This window comes from Hoplias malabaricus, chromosome 16, assembly GCF_029633855.1.
Source record: "Hoplias malabaricus isolate fHopMal1 chromosome 16, fHopMal1.hap1, whole genome shotgun sequence".
Lineage (NCBI taxonomy): Eukaryota > Metazoa > Chordata > Actinopteri > Characiformes > Erythrinidae > Hoplias > Hoplias malabaricus.
The window spans coordinates 9,279,600-9,302,757 of NC_089815.1; the positions used below are offsets into that span (position 1 = coordinate 9,279,600).

General features: G+C 38.6%; 2 protein-coding genes across 4 annotated transcripts in view; one reads left to right on the top strand and one right to left on the bottom strand.

The window, feature by feature from the left end:
* Window positions 1-2,365, top strand: part of marveld3 (MARVEL domain containing 3) — a 6,721-nt gene extending 4,356 nt beyond the window's left edge. For all 3 annotated transcript variants that reach the window (XM_066647162.1, XM_066647160.1, XM_066647161.1), the window contains exons 2-4: window positions 379-604; window positions 759-835; window positions 1,054-2,365. In XM_066647162.1, the coding sequence (XP_066503259.1) occupies window positions 381-604; window positions 759-835; window positions 1,054-1,664 (912 nt within the window). In that variant the 5' untranslated portion in view covers window positions 379-380 and the 3' untranslated portion in view covers window positions 1,665-2,365. The remainder of the gene's footprint in view (window positions 1-378; window positions 605-758; window positions 836-1,053) is intronic.
* Window positions 2,366-3,017: 652 nt separating this feature from the next.
* The window catches only part of phlpp2 (PH domain and leucine rich repeat protein phosphatase 2), a 41,568-nt gene continuing 21,427 nt past the window's right edge, over window positions 3,018-23,158 (bottom strand). Inside the window, exons 7-19 of the mRNA XM_066648136.1 lie at window positions 21,216-21,362; window positions 20,374-20,604; window positions 18,043-18,245; window positions 17,887-17,947; window positions 17,131-17,226; window positions 16,437-16,592; window positions 15,384-15,584; window positions 15,044-15,206; window positions 14,357-14,487; window positions 13,807-13,920; window positions 12,879-13,073; window positions 9,314-9,545; window positions 3,018-9,114 (exon numbers count right to left, since the gene is read on the bottom strand). Coding sequence (XP_066504233.1) covers window positions 7,858-9,114; window positions 9,314-9,545; window positions 12,879-13,073; window positions 13,807-13,920; window positions 14,357-14,487; window positions 15,044-15,206; window positions 15,384-15,584; window positions 16,437-16,592; window positions 17,131-17,226; window positions 17,887-17,947; window positions 18,043-18,245; window positions 20,374-20,604; window positions 21,216-21,362 — 3,187 coding nt within the window. The 3' untranslated portion in view covers window positions 3,018-7,857. The remainder of the gene's footprint in view (window positions 9,115-9,313; window positions 9,546-12,878; window positions 13,074-13,806; window positions 13,921-14,356; window positions 14,488-15,043; window positions 15,207-15,383; window positions 15,585-16,436; window positions 16,593-17,130; window positions 17,227-17,886; window positions 17,948-18,042; window positions 18,246-20,373; window positions 20,605-21,215; window positions 21,363-23,158) is intronic.

Here is a 23,158-nt window from a genome sequence, read left to right on the forward strand (position 1 = left end):
CTGTCCCTTATTAAAAAGGACATGGTGTCCTGGATGCAAAGCAATACAAAACAAAATAGTAGAGCAGTTCCTAAATATGAGTATGTATGTTATTGAGTGAGTTCCGTGAGGTGAATTGCCTCTGAAATTTGAATATGTTATTAGTTCATCGTTAGATAATCGTAGTCATGAAGTACTGAGCAGTACCTGATTGGATAGAGTTGATTTTTAAAAATGGACCCAATGTTAGGAACTTTCATCATGAATGCTCCAACACGACCCAATCTATAAAAACATTCATGATTTGTAAATGTTATTCTTACATATTTTACATAAAAACTTGAATTGTTTTTATCAGTAATTCTGTAATTATGAATTTTTAATGTACTTAATTACTAGCAATGCCTGACCGACATCATCACTCAAGGAGCAGGGACCATCCTACTCATGAAAGGAGAGACTGGAACAGAGGGAGAGAGTACCATAGTGACAAATACAGAGAGGAGAGAAGCACTGGGGATGATGAAGAGAGGGAGAGAAAGCCCAGAGATAAACAAAGGGGAACGTATATGCACACCAACCCACCTGACTACGAGAACACCTATAACCACAGGCATCAGGGAGCGTAAGGGGAAAAAAATACATCTCTTACCTTTTAATATTATCATGACCCATGTAATTTCTTCATAACATTTACTTTAGAGGCTTATTTCAACTTACCAAAATAGTCATCATTACTTTTTTCTTGAGTAATCAAAATAATTTGATTACCCATGTAGGTACACAGAGTCATCAGCCGATGAGACAACACACAGAGAAGCTCTTTACAATCTGAAATACATTCCAACATCCAGAGGTAGGTACATTTGCTCTCTTGTCAAAGGAATGGTCTTCATGTATATTATTCCTTTATTTTGTGACATGTCAAAAATAATGAATGCATTTGGTTTTACTTTTAAACGTTCAATGATTTGTGTCCTTTCATGGCTTAATTTATATTATTAGATTTTTGAAGTAAAACATTGCTTTGTGAAATCTAAGGTGTGATTTCCCCCCCGCTTTAAAACCATCTAGGCATTTGCCAGATAATGGAATTCTTCTTGAACATGTTGATCATCATCTGTGCTGGAGTACCCTATAGTAACACTGGACAATATAAGGACCTTGCCAGCTTGGGTGGGATTTACTATTACTACTTTGGAGGTGCCCAGTCATTTACAGAAAAGGAGGCAGCAAAAGTGAAGCAGCTTGATGAGCTTTTCTACCAGCTCAAGCTGCCCCCTTACATATTTAGCATGGCATGTGGAGGGGCACTGATGGTGTATTCTTTGGCCATGCTGGCACTGGGGCTTTTCAGAGTGCCCTACAGATGGCCCCTGGTCCTGCTGGCCGAGGCTGTGATAGATGGCCTGATAAGCCTGGGCTACATCCCTGCTGTGGCCTTCTACTTCATCAAGCTCCAGGAGATCTACAGCAATGCAATCTGTAAGGAGAGAGAAGACATGTACAAGAGCAAAGGCCTCAGCAGTTCTGAGTGCAGTCTCAGTGGAACAGATGTTGCAGGAGGACTTTTTGGGGTGCTTGGTACCATTCTTTTTCTCATAAGTGCAGTTCTTGCCGTGAGAGCATTCAGAGCAGTCAGGAAGTTGAAGCAACAGAGAGAAGCAGAAAATAACCAATTCTAAAGGCTCTTAGCCTGTTTGGAAGGGACTGTAAAGACCAGAACATACAGTAATCTACATAAGGTAATCTTTCCAAATTTAACAGAATGTTTATAAAATAAATCAACCAGCTAAACAAACCCTTACACATGGTAGAATAGGCTTCCCAACAACTGCACCCAGACATGGCCTGTCAATCAAATATTTGGGTTTGTTGATACTTGTTGGGTGAATTGGTGTATTCTTAAAGGGTCCACATCCTACGTTCTTATTGTATATGATCATTGTGTTTCTGTTATGACAAATCTGTGTAGTTGTATATATGACAGTTAATGTTAGGTATAAGTTCATTGTAGTTTTTAGTATCAGTTAATTTGTACATTACCTGCCAACTTCACTTTGTCCCCAAGAATTACACAAGCTGTTCTTTCTACTGTGCCTTTAGACAGAGTATGTGGAACAGACGTCTTTTCTTATTGGCTGCATTGTATTATGAGTCATAAAAAGCAGCCCAGAAAGAGCCTCTTATTGGTATCAGATTTGCTAAAATTTAGTCAAATATTAGTTTAATGTAAACTTTTTCAAGCTGTAAAAGCACAGATATGACACTAGTATGAAAGGTCACTATTTTTTAATGTATATTTTTTTATATTTCATGCACTGTTGAAGGAACAAAAGGTGCAAAACTTTTATATATTGTAATAAATATCCTTATATATAATTAATTTCTGGCTGTAATAATTTATTAATACACACAGGCAACGCATCGGGAAAATTGACATGAAATTTCAAACCAGGATCAAATTCATAAGAAAGCTTGTCAATTTTTTTCAAATTAATGATTTGACAGTTCATTGTTTGTAGCAGGTAGTGTCGCAGTCACACAGCTCCAGGGGCCTGGAGGTCGTGGGTTCGATTCCTGCTCCGGGTGACTGTCTGTGAGGAGTTGGTGTGTTCTCTCCGTGTCCGCGTGGGTTTCCTCCGGGTGCTCCGGTTTCCTCCCACAGTCCAAAAACACACGTTGCAGGTGGATTGGCGACTCAAAAGTGTCCGTAGGTGTGAGTGAATGGGTGTGTGTCTGTGTTGCCCTGTGAAGGACTGGTGCCCCCTCCAGGGTGTATTCCTGCCTTGCGCCCAATGATTCCAGGTAGGCTCTGGACCCCCGCGACCCTAAAATTGGATAAGCGGTTACAGATAATGGATGGATGGATGGTTTAGGAACTGAATTGTGACAAAACAAGAATTCAGCTCAAAGAAATTAAAGAAGAATTCCACAATTTAAAAAATAATAATAAATAATATAATATTATTTATTATTTCATATATATATATATATATATATATATATATATATATATATAATTCCTGCCCAATTGCATCATTATTAGTTGAGTGCTCTGATATGAAATACACCTAACCACTAGAATAACAAACATTTAGAATTGTCACATAATCAAAGTGCTGACAGTAATGATGACAAAAGATGACAGTAACCAGAGTTGCAGGGTAAAAAGAGTTTTGTAATGCATCTTAAAGGTCCTTCACCCAAAACTAATATATATATATAAAATAATAATGAGCCAAAACATTTATGATTTGGTAAAAAAAAAGGTCTTCAAACATGTTCCACAGTATAAATTTTTATTGCTACTTGGCTGAAAAGTTAATTAAAAATACAGCTTTTCCGCTCAAAACTAGTCATAGCAGCATCTCAAATGAAATAATGAGCCATCACCCATCCTCAAAATTCAAAGGAATACAGGTCTAGCAGACAAACAGTAAAAGTGCTTGTGTTTAGGCCTTTTCCCAAAATGATAAAATAACATTCTAAAACTAATGCATTAAATATAACATAATTAAAATATTCAGCATATTTTTGCATGCTAAAATAAAAACATAAAAATTGTCATATACATTTTGCTTTGGATATTCAAAACAATGCTTTATAAACATAATTTTGTCATTTTGTACAAAGTAATCACCTGTTCATATATTTTTATTACATGTAATCATTTATATAGGGCATGCTTCTGACATTAAATACATTAATAATTAGTTTGCTAACCAAAACTGTTTGATGGGGTGATAGTATGCCATAGAACCTTAAATTCTAAATTCTGTGCTGAACAACCTATAAATCTGCATGAAACAATGACGTACAAAAATAAACCTCAGCTTCTTGGCATTGAGAAAAAATATTCAAGCATCTCTAGAAAAAAAATTTACATAAATGATAGAGAGATTGAACTTTGGTCACATGTAAAAAAAACAAACAAACAAAAAAAAAAAAAACAATGAAACAACTTCCAAACTACTGTGTGTCCAAATGTGCCTGGGCCATTTGGAAAACAAGTCAAATAACTCATGAAAAAGAAAGATCACATTCAAAGGAGCAAACCACTTAAAGAAAGAATCAAAAGCTAACACATTATGCATGAACAACTTCAGCCGTCTCTGTATGAACACTTTCAGGCAGTACGATTACTTGCAGGCAAGCAAGTAAAAAAAAAAAATTATGACACTTAATGTATTTAATCAATAAGCTAAATTAATAGACACTATTTGTATGGCCGAAATGCTTACATCAGCATAAACCACTTTAAAATAAAAATATGTCTTCACAGCAGGAGTATATCCTTCACGTGTTAGACATATGCTCTTAGCCAGGTGGGTTTTAAAGGGAATTTCCTTTTTCTTTGTGCATATAACATCTATGGGCACTTATACCTCACCCTAACACTCAGATAACACAATATGAATTTTTCCATACATCCCTTTCAGCGATCATAGTAAAATATGGATGTTAAATGTTAAATGCAGTGTTATTTGAAGTTTTATTTCAAAACACTGCTCTAAGAGAACAGGCCCAACACAAAATTTGGTCAAGGGAGCACACAGCACAAATGTTTAGAGGAACTTGAAGCACTTCACTGGTCCCAGTTTGGCAAAACATATTCAAATATTCAGATTCCACAGGCAGGCAGTCTTGAAAGGCTAAACAATATTAAACAACTATGCAACATACAGTACGCTAAATCATACAGCAGTAAGACAACAGCTGAGCACTGTTTATAAAACAACATCATTCTCTCTCACACAGCACACGAAGCAGGTTGAATATTCTTCCCAGAATTTCTTTTATGAATCCTTATAGAATCTTTAGGCCACACAATTTCAGTCACTTACTTAGACATATCTACAGGTGAGTCCTCAAGGCTTTGCATATATCATGTTTGAGAACATCACGGATAATGTCATACTAAATGTTGTATAATGCAAGTGAACATACATATCAAAGAGAAGAAAAAGAATGGTCAGTTTTGTGAATGGTTATCTTGTGCCTAATTTGCTGTTGTGTCCCTTTGCTTGGGTCAAAGCAGGTGACTTTATCTAGCCAACAGCATGCACAGTCCAATGCCTTGCCCTCAGCCCTTTATCACAATTACCATGAATCAGCACGTAGGGTTTCATCAGTCCCCTGTCTCAAGAGAGCTCTATCACCACTCTGCTGAAAACAAATGCTTATCTCCGTAACTATAACACTCTTAAAACAGAAACAATTTCTTTAATGCTCATTTACCATACATTTACATTAGTAGTTTCTCTTATAGAAGAAATCTGGGCCACGAGCAGCCGCCATAATCACAATTAAAGGCCTATACGTGTGTGTGCATTTCAACATATATCTAGTATACAGTGTTTGCCAAATATATTAATATATTCATAAGATTCTTAACCTATATAGAAAGTGCTTTAGTAGAAGATCCTTCTGAATCGAAATATAAGAGAACAAAAATCCATAAAACTGTCATGCTTTCGTATTTGACCATGATAATATATCTGAATACTCTATGAGATACTTTATTCATACTCAATTTCTGCAGTGAATGATTCTAGTTCTGCAAAATAAAATTCCAGCAAATCATTTCAATGACTGGTCACCAGAAAACCTTCTGAATTAGAACAGCTTTACAAGGCTGCTAAAACGATGAAAGATTTACGAAAAATTAATTCCTGATCATTTGACTTAGAAAAGAGGAGGCTGGAATTAACAGCACAGAGCTAGCAATCAAAAGCCTTTTTTAAGGCTATGGCAGAGATGATAAAAACACTAGTTAGCCATGGTTCCTCAGCCACCAGTCTACTAAACCTTTCTAAAACCCCTACAACCCTTTAAAAATCACCCGTTTTGGCACAAGAACAGCAGAATTTGGTCTGCAGCTATTTGTGATACATGTATCATATTAATTCACCAGTAGCCTGCTAAAGCCTGTAGCAAAGCCTTTAGTGATTTCTGTTTCCTCTCCTTTGTATTATATTTAAGCTTACGATACTACTGATGTATGTAACATTATAACGCATAAAAACATATGCGCTGGCACAAAGGGCGGTCAACAGAGATCATTGACTTCAATGAAATGTACCAGATGCTAGTAAAGGAAACCTCATTTTAAGTGGATTTTAAATGGAATGGTAGAAAAATATTACTTGAACAAAGTGCGGATACAGGCAGGGATTATCTAGCATTCATGTGGAATGTCTGTGAGATTCAAATCCCACTGCTTTTACCTTTCTGAGTTTAGTAATTTAAAGAGGCTAACCCAAGGTTATGCCTTCTAAAGGTATATTCCCTTGTAAAAGTGTCATTGCTAGTTACATTTTAACACTGTTAATATCACAGAAAAATATATACGAGCCTGGAAACAACCATGAAAACATTTAGCTTAGTCTTGATGTATAACCAATGAGCCTTTCATTTAAAACAAAAGAGTACTGACCTCCTAGATTACTCCATAGTGTGTAAACTTCTTATTTGTTGGAAACATTTTTGTCCCTTTCAAATCCAAGCTCTTACAATGTGTTAAGTAGAACAAATTCTACCATCATCTCTCAAATTTGAGTAGGAAATGTGTGAATTGGATAATCAGATGTCTGACATGTCTCTTACTATTAGGAGGTTAATCTGGCCTTAAATCTGATTTCAATACTGCATTTTCACAAAATAAAAATGAAGTGCAATTAACGTGAACTAGATTTATAACAGCACAGTTCCTTAATTCTACATCAAATCCAAAACCTCTCAAATGGAATGCTGTTTTTTTTTTATAAAGATCACCACCAGATGGCAGCTCCTTCCTGGTCAACTCCAGACAAATTCACCATTGTTCTATTACTCCCCAAGCTCTAATTAAGAAAAGACCTTGTGTCAGTTTAGTTAAAGTTCCTTATCTAAGAGAAAAGAAAAAAAGGGACAGTGAACCTCAAAATTCCCACATTGCATGGCTGAAGACTTGATGTCACATGCACACACACATAGAAATACACTGCACATTATGTGACATGGGAGTTACATGTATTATTTTGTACACTGTTCAGTAAATAAAAAAAAATTGTCACATTTCATAAACAATACTAGTTTGTTCAGTTTTCCGGTTTAGATAGAGGGTGAAAAATAACCCAGTCATTCTCTATCAGTATATACAGTATTTTTAACTGAAACCTTAGGGATCGTTTCTCAGTCTCTTATGACACTCTTCAATATGTGCCATGCTCCCATAACCCATGGCTTAATATGCTTGATCTGCGCTCCAACAAGACAACCAGGTGAGATTGAGTATGCTTCCCACATTTTACATACAATAGTTTTTTGGGGTGGAGTTGATGATCCTTTATGTTGTTTTAGTTATCATGACACACTACATTATAGCATTTCAATCAACCACAACGACCACAAGGGGGCAGAGGAAAGAGTTGGCATCTCTGCTGTTCATGAAATACAAGTGAGGGCCATCCAGAGCCATAACCATCTGCAAAAGGCACTTTTCTTACCTTTTGGTCATGGTTAACCCCATAATTTTCTGTGGACAAGAAACCGATATGAAAAAATCCTGCTTCAGCATTTGTCATCTGACATAAAGGGCAATGTAGCAAGTCAGTTACGCAAAGTAGTTTATGAGGTATTCTAGCTCACACTTTGTGTATTGGTCTTTCAAGACCTCATTTCACTGGTCCTGAAATGTCTGCTCCTCCTCAGATTCACTACAGACAATTACTGGTTGGTCCAATGTTACCATGTAAGCACATGCAGAGCTTCACACAATATGACAGCTGAACTGGAACTGGAAAATTCCTCTGGAAGCAGGATGAGTTGCATTTTCCTGCACGATCTGGCACTATGTCATACAAATGCTCAAATGTTGCTGTGCTAGGGCACCCTTTACAGGGCAGTGTCATAGACCTCCTGCTGAAAGGTGGTGTGAGGGAGACCAGGCTGAGTGTGTTCCCAAGTTGGATCTCTGTTTATGGGAGGTGTTGAGGGAGGTGGAGGGCCTGGAACCACAGGACTCTGCCCTCTCAGTTGCTCCCGAACATCTTGTTCCAGGCTTGGAGGGACAACTAATTGATCCTCAGGGTCCTGCTGAGCAGGTGCTGCAAAATAACCAGATTTTTTCTTGGGCGCTTCAAGCGCTACTTCAATGATGTTGTGACTGTCCTCTGGTGCCACTACAGAACCATTTGACAGCTTCTTCCCAAATAGGCTCGAAGTAGATGGGGATTTTTTCAAGTCGGAAATCTCTCTTCCGCACACAGCCAGAAGGCAGCCATTAGTTGCAGACACCACTACACTATTTTGCCGACGTACCTTACTATTGTAGTCTGAGCTTCGCGAGTCATGACGGAGGTCCAGTTCCTTGGGGCTGTCAGGAGGGCCAGAGCGAAGTTGAAAAGCACAGCAGTGGATGTCCACCTCAACTTCCAGTTTACTCCCATTAGAAATAACACCCTCTAGTGGAGCTTCATCATCGCTGTCTAGGCCATTGTCAGACTGATTGCTGGAGAAGGTGGCAGATGATGGTTGGCGCTGAAAAAGAGTTGGGTGAGCTCCTGGTGCCAGAATGCCAGGACCCCCAGTGTTGCAGATAGTAGCTCCTGGATGTAGGCTGCAGCGGCGCTCAGGCCGTGCGTTTGGGCCTGAAGAAGGGTGCTCATCTGATGCTGTAGACCCAGCCTCACTGCCTACCTCTGAAGCAGATGTCTCGCTGTTAAACTCTGAGGCAATGCCACTGCTGGAGGAAGGCGTGGCTGGGTCAACAGGTGGCATACAAATGGGAACAGTGGTTGATGCAAGCATTCCTCTGACCTCAACAGAGGTGAGAGGAGGTTCACAAGTGCAGCTGTCCTCCCCAGTGTGCAGAGCTACAACCACTGCCCCTACATTGTCCCGGCACCCATAACTCTGGGCCAGTGTGCAGAGCTTTTTGGCAGCAGCTCGGGGATCTCGAACAGCTAGCACAGTCTTCACTGCCTCCTGGTAGGACAGGCGTTGAAAGAGTGCTCTGTTCCCTAAGATTAGGAACTCATCCTGCGAACACTGGGGCTCTGTACGGACCCATGGCTTGGGCAACACCCAAGGTGACAGGTAGGAGCAGCCCAGGAGGCGGGAGCAGCATGTAACACCACTCACCTTGTTGTCCTAAAGCATACAATGTCCACAGGACACATCAGTGATTAGAAAGTCAAGTATTACAGTATGATGCAGAGTATAAATTTACACATTAATAAAACTGTCAGTAATTGTATTTAAAATAATTAACCATAAGCATTACCTACATGTGCAACATAATCTGACCACTGTCCCCTTGTCAGAAAATGTGCTAAAAATCATGTCCTACCTCAGTGATGATGGCCTTGGCAGTTTTGACCCGTTCCATTTCTTCAAAACTCTGCTCCAAACTGAAGACTTTTGACAGAACAAGTGGCTGGCCATCACGGCACAGCACTGCCTGACAGGTGCCCACATTGGCTACAGTTAGGCTAAAGTAGCTTCCCAGTTCTGAAGACTCATGATGAATGTAACAGAGCAGAGCTGATGCACCCAGCTTCTGTCCAGCCATTCCAAGCTTTCTGTGTAAGAAAAATAGGTAGAAAATTAGGACAATTAACCGTATATTTACTTATAATTAACATTTTATATACAGCCATGCGCCATTTCACATGCTTCCAATCAATGTCCATTCCCATTAATAGCCTTGGTCTTTAAAGTTCTAATAACAAATAAAACATGTACAAACCGGATTCCAAAAAGGTTGGGACACTAAACAAATTGTGAATAAAAACTGAATGCAATGATGTGGAGATGGCAAATGTCAATATTTTATTCGTAATAGAACATAGATGACAGATCAAAAGTTTAATCTGAGTAAATGTAACATTTTAAAGGAAAAATATGTTGATTCAAAATTTCACAGTGTCAACAAATCCCAAAAAAGTTAGGAAAAAGGAAATTGAGCATATAATAGTATATTAATAATAATATAACAGCTGGACGACCAATTAACACTAATTAGGTCAATTGACAACATGATTGGGTATAAAAAGAGCTTTTCAGAGTGTCAGTGTCTCTCTGAAGCCAAGATGGTAAGAGGATCACCAATTCCACCATTGTTGCGCAGAAAGATAGTGCAGCAATACCAGAATGGTGTTACCCAGCGTAAAATAGCAAAGACTTTTAAGTTATCATCATTAACCGTGCATAACATCATCAAAAGATTCAGAGAATCTGGAACAATTGCTGTGCGTAAGGGTCAAGACCATAAAACTCTACTGGATGCTCGTGATCTCCGGGCCCTTAAACGTCACTGCACCTCAAACAGGAACGCCACTGTTAAGGAAATAACAGAATGGGCTCAGGAATACTTCCAGAAAGCATTGTCAGTGAACACAATCCACCGTGCCATCTGCCGTTGACAGCTAAAACTCTACAGTGCAAATAGGAAGCCATTTCTAAGCAAGCTCCACAAGCTCAGACGTTTGCACTGGGCCAGGGGTCTTTTAAAATGGAGTGTGGCAAAATGGAAGACTGTTCTGTGGTCAGATTAGTCACGATTTGAAGTTCTTTATGGAACACGGGGACTCCATGTCATCCGGACCAGAGAGGACAAGCATAACCCAAGTTGTTATCAACGCTCCATTCAGAAGCCTGCATCACTGATGGTATGGGGTTGCATGAGTGCTTGTGGCATGGGCAGCTTGCATGTCTGGTAAGGCACCATTAATGCAGAGAACTATGTTCAGGTTCTAGAACAGGGGTGGGCAATTATTTTTTCCATGGGGCCACATGAGAAACAGAAAATATTGTGGAGGGCCGGCCAAAAGGCTGATCTCAATTCTGCATAATATTAACTGTACTTCTTTGTAAAAAGCAGTAAATAGCATTGTTTTGACAAGCTGGTAAGAGTATGTTATAATTAAGCAATGAAAACATGAGGTTGCCTTCCAAAAAATGTAATTTATTCAAGCGAATTTCACAAAACAATGGGAAAGGCAATTAATCACTAAAACGGCATCATAAAAACACGCTAAACATGCAAATAAAAATAAAAAAAGAAGCTTGGTAAAAAAGCCTTGCTGCTTTTGCAGTTTAGCTAGCAAAGCTTCCGATGTCCGCGCCCTTTCAGCATCAGTCACGTTCTTGTATTTCTCCCCATGTTTCGTCTCGTAATGCCGACTCAAATTGTAGTCCTTAAACACGGCGATCTGCTCCCCGCAAACTAAACACACGGCTTTACCTCTCACTTCAGTAAATAAATACTTAGCAGTCCAATTTTTGTTGAAAACCCTGCATTCGGCATCTACCTTTCTTTTTTTAGCATGAGCAGACATTTCTGAGGGTTAAAGTCGTCTTGTGACTTGCTAGTGACAACGATCAAATCACGCCCATGCCTCAATATACGTTTTGCGTCATCATGTACGTAAATAAAAAACAACTTCAAAATAAAAGCAATGCAGCTTCAGTCCATGCATCAGGTAAAATAAGAAAATATGTTTATTTTGTAATTTCCAATTAACGTTACACGGGCCGGTCAGAGTCAATCAAAGGGCCGTATGCGGCCCGGGGGCCGTACAATGCCCAGGTTTGTTCTAGAACAACATATGCTCCCATCTAGACGTCATCTCTTTCAGGGAAGACCCTGCATTTTTCAACAAGATAATGCCAGACCACATTCTGCAGCAATCACAACATCATGGCTACGTAAGAGAAGGATCCGGGTACTGAAATGGCGGCCTGCAGTCCAGATCTTTCACCTATAGAGAACATTTGGCGCATCATAAAGAGGAAGGTGCGACAAAGAAGGCCCAAGACGATTGAACAGTTAGAGGCCTGTATTAGACATGAATGGGAGAGCATTCCTATTTCTAAACTTGAGAAACTGGTCTCCTCTGTCCCCAGATGTCTGTTGAGTGTTGTAAGAAGAAGGGGGGATACCACACAGTGGTAAAAAATGGCCTTGTCCCAACTTTTTTGGGATTTGTTGATGACATGTAATTTTGAAACAACATATTTTTCCCTTAAAATGATACATTCTCTCAGTTTAAACTTTTGATCTGTGATTTGTGTTCTATTCTGAATAAAATATTAGATGTTGGCCCCTCCACACCATTGCATTCAGTTTTTATTCACAATTTGTTTAGTGTCCCAACTTTATTGGAATCCGGTTTGTATTATAACACAGGACATGGAAATCTTTAACTGCCTCAAAGCGGGCAGCCAGCTTCTAGGTAGCATTGCCAAAAAAGACACTATACAGTTCTGCCTGCCATATAAATTTAAAGTAATGTAAAAATGTGTTCACGTTGTGTTTAAATCCATATTATCATTTAAAATAAAGCACTATGTGCAAATATCTAAATGATTAGTAAATGAAAGTGTCTTACCCTATGGTAGCGTGGACTAAAATGACTATGGTAATGTCCAGTCAATGCCCATTTCATTTAGAGTATGGTTTTATAGAACATACTATGAATGCAAATGGTGCATTCCTGTATTGTTGTGGCTTGAACACCACATAATAGAAAAACTGAAATATTGGAACTTAGAACTTTGAATTTAAATGTTGGAATATTATCTGTACGGCGGCGCAGAGGTTGCGGGTTCTAACCCCGCTCCGGGTGTGTGTGTCGTCCTGTGAAGGACTGGCGCCCCCTCCAGGGTGTGTTCCTGCCTTGAACCCAATGATTCCAGGTGGGTTCTGGACCCACCGCGACCCTGAACCAGATAAAGTGGTTACAGATAACGAATGAATGAATGAATGAGTATTATCTGTAATAAACCAACTGTAAATGACAATCTTGATTACTTATCTTACACTATCAAAGCCACATGTTTTAAAAGTTAAGGCTGTCATATCTGCATCTTTGTGCATTTTTTTTCCTGTAGCTGGAATGTGGATGACAAACCTGTGTGAAGTGAGGAAGGTATTGCACATATAAACATTGTCAATACTGCTGTGTTGAATTTCCTCAGCAAGCACATCTCCCATGGTGCACTGGAGTAGACGAGGCACCTCCTCATTACGGTCACCATCAAAGATTCCATAAGCTGCCTCCATACTGTCTCCAAAACGGTCCACTGCCAGCACAGATACACACAACCTAAACAGACAAAAAACAGAATTTTTTTCTCAGTGTCACATAAAGGCCATATGCTTCCACCCTCTCCTCTCCCTTGTACCTCACATGACACACAGACCAAAAACCTTATTAAAAAACATAGGACATTTCAACAAAACAAATTTTTATATTACATATATATTTATAAATACATAGAATGTAATAAAAATACATAGAATGTAAAAAAATGCCTATATACATTCCTTTTCCCTTTTAAACAATAAGCACAGTCTTGCCTCCATTCAAGCCAGAATAGAGAAAAAAGAGACATCCAATACTAATCTTGGAAACAGAGCCAAAGTCAAGTACATCTGAGGGGAGCCTAGCACATGAATGCCTCATTAAAGATGAAACATGTGCTTTGCACCCTCAGGAACCATTTAGGTTTTATGCAACTTACTCCACCATCTAAGACTCAAAGTGACTCAAAGCACATGTTAAAAGCAAAACTGCCATGAATTCACCTGGGGATGATGAGAGTGATGGACAGAATGGGAAATATTATTTGAGTACACAGACATCCAAACTCACCTTGTGTTTGCACGTAACTGTATGGGTAAATTTTCATAACCAATTTGTATAACCAAATTAATAGGTTGTGGATTATGATCAGCAAATATTGGCTGATATTGATCCTAGCCACCTCCAGGATAGTTTAGATTACAACTCATGTCATATGCCATATGTCTATATCATGGGCATCCGTGCTACTCACTTGTTTCTCTGACCACTCATCTCAGCATAGCCATGATCCCATAATGTAGATATGCTTTGGGAGTCCCCTGCATTTGGAGATGGTTTCTGGTCTAATTTGAGAGTTGTTATGTGACTGAGGGCGAGAGAGAGAGAGAGAGAGAGAGAGAAAAGAGAGAGAGAGATTTAAACTAGGCAACTAAATAAAATAGTAACTACCCTACACAATGCCACAGTGTAATATGTGGAAAAAAAGAGAAATCAGTGTTAAAAAAAAGTTTTAAAGCACAAATGTCACAGAAATTAAATGTATTGTTCTGTTGATATTTAAAATGCCATCAGTATACTGTACTATTACTACTACAGTGTTATTTGATTACTTTCATTTGATGCAAAGTTTACTTCCATGAAGACGACACAGACAATTTCATTGTTAACCGTCTTTACGGAATAACTATTTATCATCAACTAAAGTTTCATGACAGCTATAACTATATAGTTCATTAATGTGATTAGAACCAGCCTTAGAAGTGGAAAAACAAAGAGCTGTATCTTGGGATACAGGGGCTCACCTGAACAGGTTGAGAGTTTTATGCTCGAGCATGAGGCTGCTGTTGCCTGTCAGGTCCAACTCTTGTAGTGTGGCAGGCAGAGAGTCTGGCAGCAGGATCTCTGTGAGTTCATTGCAGCTTACATCCACAAGCTAAAAAATTAATAGACATCACATAAATTAATATTAAATATGTGTTAACACATGTAAAGCATTCATATTTTGTGTTTAATCTTTTTGAGGTAATCTTTGAATGCACAGTTAAAACAAAATATAGGATAGAGTATTCTAATGTAAGTACATTACATGGCCTGCCTCATGTTTTGTTTTGCAAGGAGTGTGTAATACTCAAAGTTTATTTGAAAGCAACAATCCAATTATATCTGAATCGAAAAAACACATCCCTCAAAAAAAAAGCCTCTGACAAAACACAAGAAACAAGAATCAACACTGGACTGGTTTTCCGAGATGAAGAACAATGAGTGTTTTCACAATTGAAAGTCTGGACCAGACTCAAAGTCCAAGTTTGTGTGTTGTTGTATTGTATATGTTTGATCTTTTTTGGCTTTACACTGCAATTTAATTGCACACTAAACAAATTTGTTGTTAATGTTTGTTTGTTAACAAGCTTCTTTTTTCCCTTTTCAGTTCTGCCTTAAATGGCTGAACACACTCCCATATCACATGTCCTTGCATCATATATACTGACCTTAATCTCAGGCAGATTTAGGACCTCAGGGAAGACACTGATGTGATTAGAATGTGCGATGAGTGTATGTAGCTTTTTGCAGCTGGATACAGTGGAGGGGATGGTCTTCAACTTATTACCACTCAGATTCAGCTCCTCAAGTAACTCCAGCTTACTCAGCTTACTAAAACATTAACACAGTGTCAAGGGTAAGGCCCAGTACTTATATGAAAGGGTAGACAGTAGTCACTACATAAATAAATACTGTGAAACATAAGGAGTAAATCACCACATACTATGTATCATGTTGGCGAGACTTTTTTCTTAATAACTTTTAAATTGAAAGGAATCTTCTCAATACCTTGCAGGGAAAGACAATAGCTGATTATAGGCCATGTGTAAGACCCGCAGGTTCTGGTGTCCCACCAGCAGGGCAACGCAGTTCTCATTCAGGTTGTTCCCCGTGAGGTATAGTTCCTGGAGTGTGCTAAGGCTCTCCTCTGAATGGCTACATAGGGGTATTGTCTCCAGTGCATTGGCTGACACATTCAGGTATTTTAAACTGGCAGTGGGAAAAACAAAGAAACACTCATATGTGATTTACAATATAATCATGATACCCAGCATATCTAAATTAATGGACAGTCAATTCCTAAAGTGTAAGAGATGAAACAGATAAGATAGAAAATCATTACACTTGCATTATTTAATTGAAGCACTGAAAACACTTAATAGAAAAATAAAATGCTGGATAAAGTAATGCTCTGTAATACCCAGAGTAGACAGAAAGATCCAGATGTTAGAAATTTGGTTCCTGACAGACTATGCAGAGATTAAGCCTACAAGAAGATAGAAGTTTCTTCTTTAGTCTGTATTCCATCATTACACCCCAGGATACTTCCTTCCCTGTACAGCCATGGGGGATATATATTTAATGGTTTGTAGAGTATATTTACACTAATCTCCATAGCCAGATCTACTAACATTATCAGATGGAAACAGTGGTATTTGATGTGCTGCTGTTCATGTGTTGTGTTGGTGCTGCAAAAGGGCAATGAAGCCCACTATAGAGCCACAGGCCCGCAGGACAGAGAGAGACAAGGATGTAGTTCTCTCAGCACCTGCCAGTGACAATATTAAAGAAAAGAGAGAGTAAGTGAGGGAGAGTAATGAAGATAAGAATGGAAATATAAAGGGATGAAGGTAGAAAATAAGGACTGGATAAAGAAAAGGAGTGAGAAAAACAGAAAACAAAACAAAACAAAACAAAACATGTCTATGAAAAAGAATAAGGAAATGTAAGAGGAAAGAGAAAGCAGTAGACAAAGGCTAAAAAGCAAAAAAAAAATGCTCACAAACAAGAAGGAGAAAAACAGAGAGAAGGTGTCCAGGACAGAAGGAAGTTATGACCTACTTTAAGGCCTTGTAGAAAAAGCTCTCTGGGAGCTCGCCAAGCCTGTTGTGCTGCAGGTCGAGGGTTTCCAGTGGGATGTGGTCAAGTAGGTCAGGCAACCTCTGCAGTGCATTATTACCAGCAAGAAGTTTCCGCAGACTCAGACCACTGAGCAACCTATAGTCAAAGAGAGAGAGGGAGGCAGATATGTCCAGACTTACAGGAAGATACCACTATGTGAATCATATCTGAAACTAAAAAAAAATGGACTAAATCAACTGTCTCATTCAAACTGTCTCCCAACCCCAAATGCCCGCTCAGCACAATTCAAGCTTCTAGGAAATCATGTCAATGCAAAGACCCACTGTCCGCTTGTATATTATCTAATTTTGGGAACACATTTAGCTGTGCTGTCAATAAGGATTTAGATGAAAATGTGCATTTTTCCTAGACTCATCCATCTCAACACTTTGACAGACAGCTAGAGGCAGTCACCTTATCATCTGACCAACAACAAGCAGTGACTGAATGTTCTTCCAGAGTCTGGCCAATGTAAATCTAATTCTGGCCAATGTAAATCATTTAAAATGCTTCACTGTCAAATAAAGTACCACAAAATGCAATGTCATACAGACACTGGAAAAAAAAGTTAATTTTTTAGCTTCCGGATAAATTATGAATCAGGATTAAAAAACATATAAACGCACGCACTGACCTGGCAGGTAGCTCCAGAAGCAGATTATGAGAGACATCCAGCACCTCAATCTTTCTGCTGTCACACACCCAGTCCGGTAGATATTCCAGGAGATTCCTATCAAACCATCACAAAGTTATTCATGTTCATAAGCACAGCTTGTTTTGACAAGGGTAGATATTGTATGCCTTTGTCCACATCATTTCACAATTTGACCACTAAAATGCTGAGTGTCCTGAAGAAAGTTTATGCATTAAGTTTGTCCTTTTGTCAAATTCTTTATAGCCAATCCAACAAACCAAACTGTCATATTTCATTAGTAATAAACACAGTAATAGCTAATGTTGTGGTTTAGTGAACAATGGTGTGTTCCCCTGCTGAGCGGATTTGCCTGGTTTCATAGTCGCTGTTCCTTTGGCTAAACTTTTCAGTTCAGTTGCTAAACATCACCTGAAGATATAAACTAGAGTGGATGACATCTGGAGGGACCACATCCTCAGGGAAGAGTACCACCATCACACTTGTGGTGTTCTTCATGATGTACATATATAAAATAAACATTTTATTTTCAAAGTAACGGGTTTTTGTAATGAAGCAAGCAAACTTGTTAATTGTCAATAGAAAGTTAAAACTTGATTTTAGATTATTCTGGTCGTAAGATTGGTTGCCTTAGTAAACATTACAAATTGATGAATCTGTTCATCCCTGATATTTAGCATCTGTGCAAAAATGTCAACCTTAATTCTGAAAATTCTACTATCAGAAGCTAGAACTCACCAGGACATATCCATGACTGTCAGTTGGTTGGGAACTGGGTAGATGTTCACTGTGGCTAGACCTGGGAGTAAAAACACTATATTCAGCACACTCTCTCAGCAACATGACATAGGTAATGGATTCCTTAGAGGGTGAAACACTCTCGATTATACTCACGATTGTTGTTAGCATGTAGAGTGCGCAAAGTAAACCCACTGAGTGAGAGTACCCCTAGCTGGTTGCGCTGACAGTGCAGGGTCTCAAGGTTGCAGGCAGCACTAAGGTCCAGCGAAGTTAGTCGGTTGTCCCTCAGGTCCAGATGAGTAAGCTGCTTTACAGGCTCCAGAGTCTCGCTCTTCACACAGTGAAGGCCATTCAGTCTGTAACACAACAGCATTAACTGACATGTTCGCATATATTCATGACCTCACACTACTGCATTTGGTGGAAAGCTGTTGCAACTAAATGGAAGATTGCAACCTCATTTTTTATTTTATGCACTATGTGTAAGTAAACAAGTAAAACAAAGAAACAACAACATTTTTTCTGACATATACTTTGATTTCCGTTTCATTGCAAACATTATTACATTCTACTGGTGCACACTTTCCATGTTTGCTTGAAGGATGGGACAAAATAATACTTGAAACACATCATCGCCTGGCATTCTCTGTGTTGCTGAACTGAAATGCATGTATGTATGTTAACAAATTAAATGAAGCTGACTAGACAAAACATGAAATATCATGGGTTCATACAGTCTGCAGTTAAATGAAATGAAGTCAAAAAAAAACTAAGAGAAACTGCCATTTTTTTTTGCATTTTCCATACTATTCCAATTTTTTGTAATTAATGGTTGTACTATATTCTGCCACCAACTATCAGCAGTGGATTAACATTTCCTTCACTTAAGCTGTTTGTTGCGCAGGCAGTTGAATTTAATGTCAGCCATCAGGTATAGCCACTGTACATAGTACAGCTGTATAAATACAGTAAACAAGAAAAATGGATGGCTGAAAGCATATTCATTTATTAGCACACCCTGAAATTGAATATTTTGCACATACCAAACATGGATGTATCCAGACAAAAATGCTTTTTGTCTGTGTGACATGTAGCACTAACAGACATGACTGACATGGGTCACTGCTATTTCAGAACAAATGGGAGGAAAAACACAGAAGACACATTTGTTCTTGAAATTCTAAGATTACAATCAGAGATCATCCAAGCAAACAGAGGAAGAGTAGCCTTAAGACCAGAACAAATCACTCAGACAGATTATTTTAGGGCGAGAAACCCCTTTGAAAGCTACCTTCAAAAGTCGCAAACAAATGTGCTGTCATCCAAAAGTGTGTAAGTGCTGAGTAATAGTGCCGAATTTTAAAAAATATGCAATCACTATTCCCTGCGAACAGGAGGTTTTACATTCTCCATACAGTTTTTGTGAAGATGTACATTTGTGTGATCAAGAGTTTATATATTATATTGTATAATAAAAATTATTCATGTAAAAAATTACATTGATACAATACTAAACTTGATTTTAATGTCATTTAATATCATATATTGAACAGAATATTTAATAAAATACCCCCAAATTAATATTTATTTTTGCAGAAAAGCTTTGTTTCTGTGATTACATACAAATTATGCGATATTATTGTGGTCCATCCAGACACTTGAAAATGTGCTATATTCTGCTTCTCTAGCACAGGCAAGCTCCCCCCTGCTATAATCATGCGGTTACATCAGTAACCAGATGTGCACTGGACCTCATAGAACATCTCTGCACCTTAAAATATATAGTCTAATAACAGAGAATTTTACTTTGACCAAAGTATGTGTGTACCACATAAAAACAAACAGTGTTAGTTACATTATTTTATTCAGTTGGGTGGCAAGGGTGTTTCGCCAGGCTTGCCCCAAAAGTGGAAGGTTGGTAAATTAAAAAACAGAGACTATGACAAACAAAGGATTTACTCAGTACAATCCTCTAACTTACAGACTTGATGTGTCTCATGTGGTAGAGAGGCAACTTTGACTTTTTTTGGGAACATTATGTTTGTGATCAGTGCCCTTTGAGGTCCCAATTGAGAGAAATCTGAATGAGTTTACTATTCACAAGTTCCTTGATGTTCTGATATATTCAGCTGGCTAAACAACCTCTCATATGGAGAGCATCCTGTTCTGAGGGAGGGTGGCAATTGCTTAACTTGCTTTAAGCTTTATGTGTAATCCAGTACAACACCCATATCTGGTGCTTGTCACACAAATGTGAATACATGTTACCATACAAAAGCAGCAAGTCCTGAAAAAACAGAACATTTGTTGGATGGTCTTCATAAAGCATATTAGAATACTAATGTTAGCCAAGGATTTGCCTCTGACTAAAAATGAGCAAAATCCAGGTGATAGGCTCTCTGTTTACTTCAGTATCTAACATAAAGACAGAGACATTTGTACTTGGATAGAGAGATAAATGCACAATAGATCCTGATGGTTCACCGTAAATCGATGCTCTTGATGTGGCCCATTCGAAGCAGGCTACTAAGCTCCAGGACCTCCACTCCGTTCCCGGCCATAGCCAGCTTGTCCATGGCAACAAGTCTCTCCAGCACAGCAGGGATGATGGTGAAGTTGTTGAAAGAGAGCCCCAGGCTGCAAAGCTGTGACAAGCCACCCAGTTCCTCAGGTAGGGAGTTCAAGTGATTCCCATCCAGACAGAGTGTCTGCAGGCTTGGTAACAGACAAACAAGTCAATTGGCTTCATTTATGACATATTAATGTCTCTATTCAGAAAGACTCAGTGACCCCTCTGTAAAAAAAAATGTGAACAACAGTGCTGGTTAATATGAAATTCCTGCATGCCCTTTATGTTAATCACCCACTGATTTAAGCTCAGCTGGGAGCCTTAAACCTGGTCTGATTTCTAAGCCTGATTAAATCTGGTTGCATAACAAGCATAGATGAGCATAATACATTTCACTGGCCCAATTGGAAAATAAAAAATAAATCTGTTTGACAGAGAACTGGCGCATGTTAGAAGCACATGTTCGTGTACTTGAAAAAATGATAACGAAAAAAGTTTAAATCCATAACCAACCTCATTATCATATGTTTAGATTTCACTACCTGTAAGGCAAATACATAGTCCTCACGGTCTTTTATGAAGAAATGAGAAGCCAGTGCCATTATTATGGTATTATATTGTAGAGCATACATTTTTAACAGCATGACAGTGCAGTCTAAATCCTGACTATAAAAATAAGTGTATTATAAACAGACAGACACTTAGGGATTGAGGAAATAGGTGTGTCAAATGGAGACTATGAACCCAGTGTTCTGACCTCTGGAGGTTGCCAATGCAAGGTGGAATTGAGCTGAGTCCATTACAGGAGAGATTGAGTTCAGATAGGGTCTGGATCTCACATACAGTCTCGGGGAACACACCTAGCCGATTGTGAGACAGATTTAGACTCTTCAACTGGGAAAACCTGCAAGCACACAGAGAGCCCTCCCCCATCAGTAAAGCTGGCACAGCAGAGATAAGATATACAATCATTAACTCATATACTTTGTGGCAGTTAGTGGAGGAGAAATATTGTCACAGTAAACCTGCCCATTGTTCCTTCTCTCATAAAAATATACAATGCTGCTTTGTTAGGCTTTTTTTAGCAGCATGAGTTGGGCAAGTCTCTAAGGCATGACAGTGGCTGCCTGACCTGGCCTCTTTCGCTTGCCTGCAGTAATGGCAGCGATGGCTTTAGTGTCCTGGATATAACAGCTGAGTGGCATTTGTACACAGGACTTTCATGGATGGATGATCATAACAAACCTATCTGACCCCAAATTATCCAAGCAAGGGCTGCACTAACTAATAAACAAAATTAATAATAATCCATTATAAAAAAAAAAATCACAACAAACTTCATTATTGATTAGTTGTTACTGTTTATTTAGCTTGTCACACTGCGCATTTGAAGTCATTTTGAAGCGGTAAACCAAAATGGGATGTATAAACAGAGTTGTAGTGTTAACAGTCACTGGCTGCAATCCTAACGCTTCTCTCTCAACTGAGGACTAACAGTGGACACAAAATGACCACAACTAGCAGAGTTTACAGAAATGTGTCTTTCGTGATAAAGGGCTGTGTTTATTTACACTGTGTACTGTCAAAGCCACGCCACAGGCAACATGTCAACGCAAACATGTGCACTTCTCCAGAAAAGCATCGCGTCAATACAAACCACTATGACAGTGACTGGCCAGCAGTTGGACAGACATCGTTTAAGATGGACTGAAGAAGTACAGAAATAGAAATTGCGTGGACATCACATGTGAATAAAAAGTTTGAACAAAGGAAAAATAAGGACATCCCCGGGAAAAATTTAAACTCAATGAGAATAGGGGCACCACTTGTAAACTACACTCGGTGCCAAACAAAAATCTAGTCCCTCGATTTGCACATTTTATAGATTTATAATACTTATTCTACTACACCACTACATTGTGTACCATGTCTAGTTGAGGAAGACGTTTGGGATTCAGCCCTAGTGGTGTGGCGGTGTAATTGCAGAGCAAGGCAGACACCGGCACAAAAGTATAAATGCTCACTAGGGCTCTTGTGTATCCAACAGCATAGATTCTTAACGTAGGAGCATTTCCTACCCTCCTCCAAAATTTATAGTGCAGTTTCTGCAGTGCTGAGCCCAGAGTAGCAACAACGAAGATGTATTCTACTGCAGGTCAGTGAAGCAACACAATTTTGAAGCTGTAATTTAAAAAAATTAGAAAACTGCCTAGTTTTCTAGTTTTCTTTTAAATAAAACTTGCAAGTGAATTAACATATTTCAGATTTTATTGCATTTTCAGAAAATGGTCCCATATTTTTGAGATTTTGTATATATATATATATATATATATATATATATATATATATATTTTTTTTTTTTTTTTTTTTGGGCCTAGCCTGGCACAGGGAAATGGAACTACAACAATCTGGATTAGCATTAAAGAGACAAATATCTTTTCTATAGGCTTACAAATGCAAAACCAAAGAGGAAAATCAGAAATTCTGAAAATATATTCCAGTGTCACTTAAATATGCTGCTTTTCCAGTGTACCTTAAACAGTTGCAAAAATATAAACAGAGAAAATAAATATCTGTGTTTTTATTACCAGAATATTGGTTGACTGAGTCAAATGTTATTGATCAACTATATCAGTCAGGCCCCACAGTACATACATGACAGCTATAGTCACATGCCCACCTACACACATTACTGACTGT